This window comes from Propithecus coquereli, unplaced genomic scaffold (assembly GCF_000956105.1).
Source record: "Propithecus coquereli isolate 6110/MARCELLA unplaced genomic scaffold, Pcoq_1.0 Scaffold635, whole genome shotgun sequence".
Taxonomy (NCBI): Eukaryota; Metazoa; Chordata; class Mammalia; order Primates; family Indriidae; genus Propithecus; species Propithecus coquereli.
In genome coordinates this window covers 188,212-191,537 of record NW_012152341.1, presented here as the reverse complement: position 1 = coordinate 191,537, position 3,326 = coordinate 188,212, and the positions used below count along the sequence as shown (strand labels likewise).

General features: G+C 49.1%; 1 protein-coding gene across 1 annotated transcript in view; it reads right to left on the bottom strand.

Moving 5' to 3' along the window:
* LOC105822769 overlaps positions 1-238 on the bottom strand; it is a 42,046-nt gene extending 41,808 nt beyond the window's left edge. The window contains exons 1-2 of the mRNA XM_012659809.1: positions 172-238; positions 19-69 (exon numbers count right to left, since the gene is read on the bottom strand). Coding sequence (XP_012515263.1) covers positions 19-69; positions 172-217 — 97 coding nt within the window. The 5' untranslated portion in view covers positions 218-238. The remainder of the gene's footprint in view (positions 1-18; positions 70-171) is intronic.
* Between the last annotated feature and the right edge of the window lie 3,088 nt (positions 239-3,326).

The window sequence follows — 3,326 nt, the reverse complement described above, 5'->3', positions numbered from 1 at the left end:
GTGTCAGGGACCCCCCAGGCTGGACCAAGCCTCCCCCAGACTCCACCAGCTGCACCTCACACTGGACACCTGCAAACACAGACACATCCTGGTCAGAAACTGCCACACACAGCCGTTTCTCTCACTCATATCCACTCACACACCCAATAACTCTAGTTCTCCATGAATTACCTTGTAACAGAGCAACAAGAAAAACCCAGCTCAGCCCAGACTCCATGGTGAGTTTCTGTGTTCAGTCCTGATCACCGAATAGGAACACCTGGGAATGCCGTGGCTGGGGCTCCTCTCCCAGAGCTGCAGGGTGAGGGCTGGGCTGGTTTTCATCAGCAGAGGGAGGGCCTTATTTGCATGTCCCCTGCTATATAGCAAGCTCTGGGGTGGGACACCTCAGGAGAATGCAGTGCCCAGAGAAGATGTGATAGCCCTGGGGGAGGTTATGGGTCATGATATTTTAAACATGAAATTCTAAAAGGAGAAGCATGGAGGAGCTGTGCAATGTGTGCACGAGCAAGCAGACACCTGGGGAGAGGTACCTGCAGTATCTGGGCCTGTGGTCCCCAACACTAGACCCTACTGGTCCCCTGCACCAACTCCAGGATCAATGTGAACATGCCTCATAGGCTTTGCAAAATCCCTTTCTGTAATGAGAACATGATGCAATTTTGCTGCATTCCAGTGTTACAGCTTCAGGGTTGCATCACACTTTGGGCCTCAGAATCCACACTGCCCGTCACACTGTTGTGCCTTCACTATGATAAGAGCCTCACTCAGCTTAGGGGACCCAGGTCTCACAGATTTTCAAATGCAACTGCTGCTTCCTCTGCGTTGGGCCCAGGGCACAAGAGTGGGGCCAAGCAGGAATCCACTGAAGTTTGTCCATACATTTCCCTCTTGCCAGGCAGGACCACACAGGCCGAGGTTCAGTCTATGGGGCTGCCACATGCTTGGGACAGTAGCCAGTGCTAATCTTTGTGGAAGTCACAATGTGAGTGTGAGTGGTCAGGCCCCACTGTCCACTGCTGCAGATGGCCCTGTGGTCACACTCGACATTCACTAGTGTCCCCTCCCACCTCCACTGTGGATTCTTCTCACTCACGCCCAGCACTTTGCAGTGAGGGTTGCTGTGTGTTCCCTGATGGAGTGACTCAGGCCTGAGCCCTAAGAGCCATTGTGCTTGGTCCTTGGCATCCTCAGGCATGTGGTTTTGCAATTGTCCTCCCCAGTGGTGAATGCAGTGGAGAAACCCACAGACACTGCCTAGGCCTCAGGGACTGCCCCTGCCTCCATGGATACACCCAAGCTCAGCCTCAAAGCAGAGTTAATGCGTATCAGTGGGAAAGTGCCTTTCGCTGTTGACTGGTCCACAGTCATGAGGACCCCAATTGAGGGGCATCAGACCAGGTCTCAGATTCAGGGGAGCACACTGTGCCCCCAGTAGGCGTGATCCTCCCTGGGAACCAGGACTTCTAACCAATCACAGCCTAACGTTGTGGCAGTAAGAAGAAAGATTTCAGAAGTTGTCACCACGGTGTGTTGATAGGAATTAATCTCACCTCTAGCCCTGATTACAGACCCAGGTGCCACAGGACTCTGTAATGCCCAGCACATGGTCCATTCTTTGTGACCAAGGAATCCCTGTAAAGGACCTTGGTGTAGGTTAATCAAGATCCACATGCTAATTTTTGTTGTTGCTGTGATTACCACTGGGATCTTAATAAACCTTGGCATAAGCTTGTTGGAAAAATTGGCCCGGAGACATAAAAGGTTTCAGGAGTTTTTTTTTTTTTTTCCTTTGGTTTCAGGAGTTTTGCAGGGCTTTGCCTTGAAGGGATCTGTGACATGTTAGTTCACAGAATAGAAGCTGCTTCCGACAAAGGCAGGCGTTGTCAGGAAGTCTGCACAGCAGCATTTCTTCTTCGCTGCCAACCATCACCTTCAGCTTTTCTGCAAGGCAGAAGCTCGGTTTGGGCCCTTAGTGGAGAAGCTGATTAAAATGCCTGCCCAGCAGATAACGTGCAGCTGGAACTATCCTAGACTTCGAGCCTATTCCTGCTTCATTCCTGACTACATGTCTCTGTGTTTAGAAGAAGTAGATTAGAGTAGTACACAGACTCAGTGTTCTCATGTTATACATCTTATCTTTAATTTGTATGCTCAGCTAGGTCTGTTTCTAACTTAGGGCTTAACATGTTTATCTTAGAAAAATTTGTAACCGTCTATTCTCATAGACAGAATTAGGTAAGGTTTCCCTGGAAACCTCAAAGAATGAACTGCACGCATAATTCTCTAACCAAGGACAACTATTTGCTGTAACAACAATTAGTGATGTGGGATTTTACTTGGAGCATCACAGCCCACAGGAATGCTGGAGGACCTCCGACTCCATCATCACTTTAAGCTGCAGTTTGTCTCTGTCTCAATTATTTCTCCATCTGTATTATTTCTCTATTATTATTATTTCCAAATCTCTTGCGATGATCCTGCCTTGGGACCTGTTTTGCTGGGAGAATAACTAACTCCCGGCATAAGCTTACATGTAGAAGAGCTTTTCCAACATTTTCTTCTGTAATTCGTCTGCTCACGACTCACAAAAATTAATTTACGGCAGATAACAGACTTAAACCATACCATGATTTATCTCCCACAGCCAGTACGATGGAGGATCTCACAGAGGACTGTTCCCCAGTTCCCTGTGAGAGGGCCTGGTGCAGTGACTGGATGGAAGCCTGTGTGGGAGGTGGGCCCTGCCTGTGTGCACCACTGAGAGTGGCCTTGATTATGCCCCTGTTCAGACTTGGCCACCTGTGGAACATTTCTTGTTTAATCTTAAGGGTCAGGTGACATTTGGGAGCATGTTACCGGGTAATAAAATTCACCATCATGATTCTTTCTCCCTGCAGGCAGCACCTGTCACCAGCATGTGGGTGATTTATGAGTGTGTTGTCTGGCCTTGGCAAGAAGACCTGTGCATTGTATCTCGGCGTCTTCAGAGTGCTCTCCCTGTGGAATTCCACTGACAGTCACGTGCATGGAATTAGCCAGTGGACAACAGTCATCCTATGCAGCCAGTGACTCCAGCGCTGCCCAGATGGTCCGTGGATTAAGTGACCACAGTGGCAGGGCTGGATGACTCGCATCTCCCAACTTCATGTACTTTCACCCACCAAGGCAGACTGAGGTCCTCCATCTGCCTAATCTGAAGTCTTTTAGCAAAAGGGACCAGCAGTGACTTCAACAGGGCTCCTTAACTGAGTCAAGGAGTCATGTGATGGCAAATTCACTGAGACCTTTGACTCTGGGAGGTACAGCAACTCACCTTGACTGGA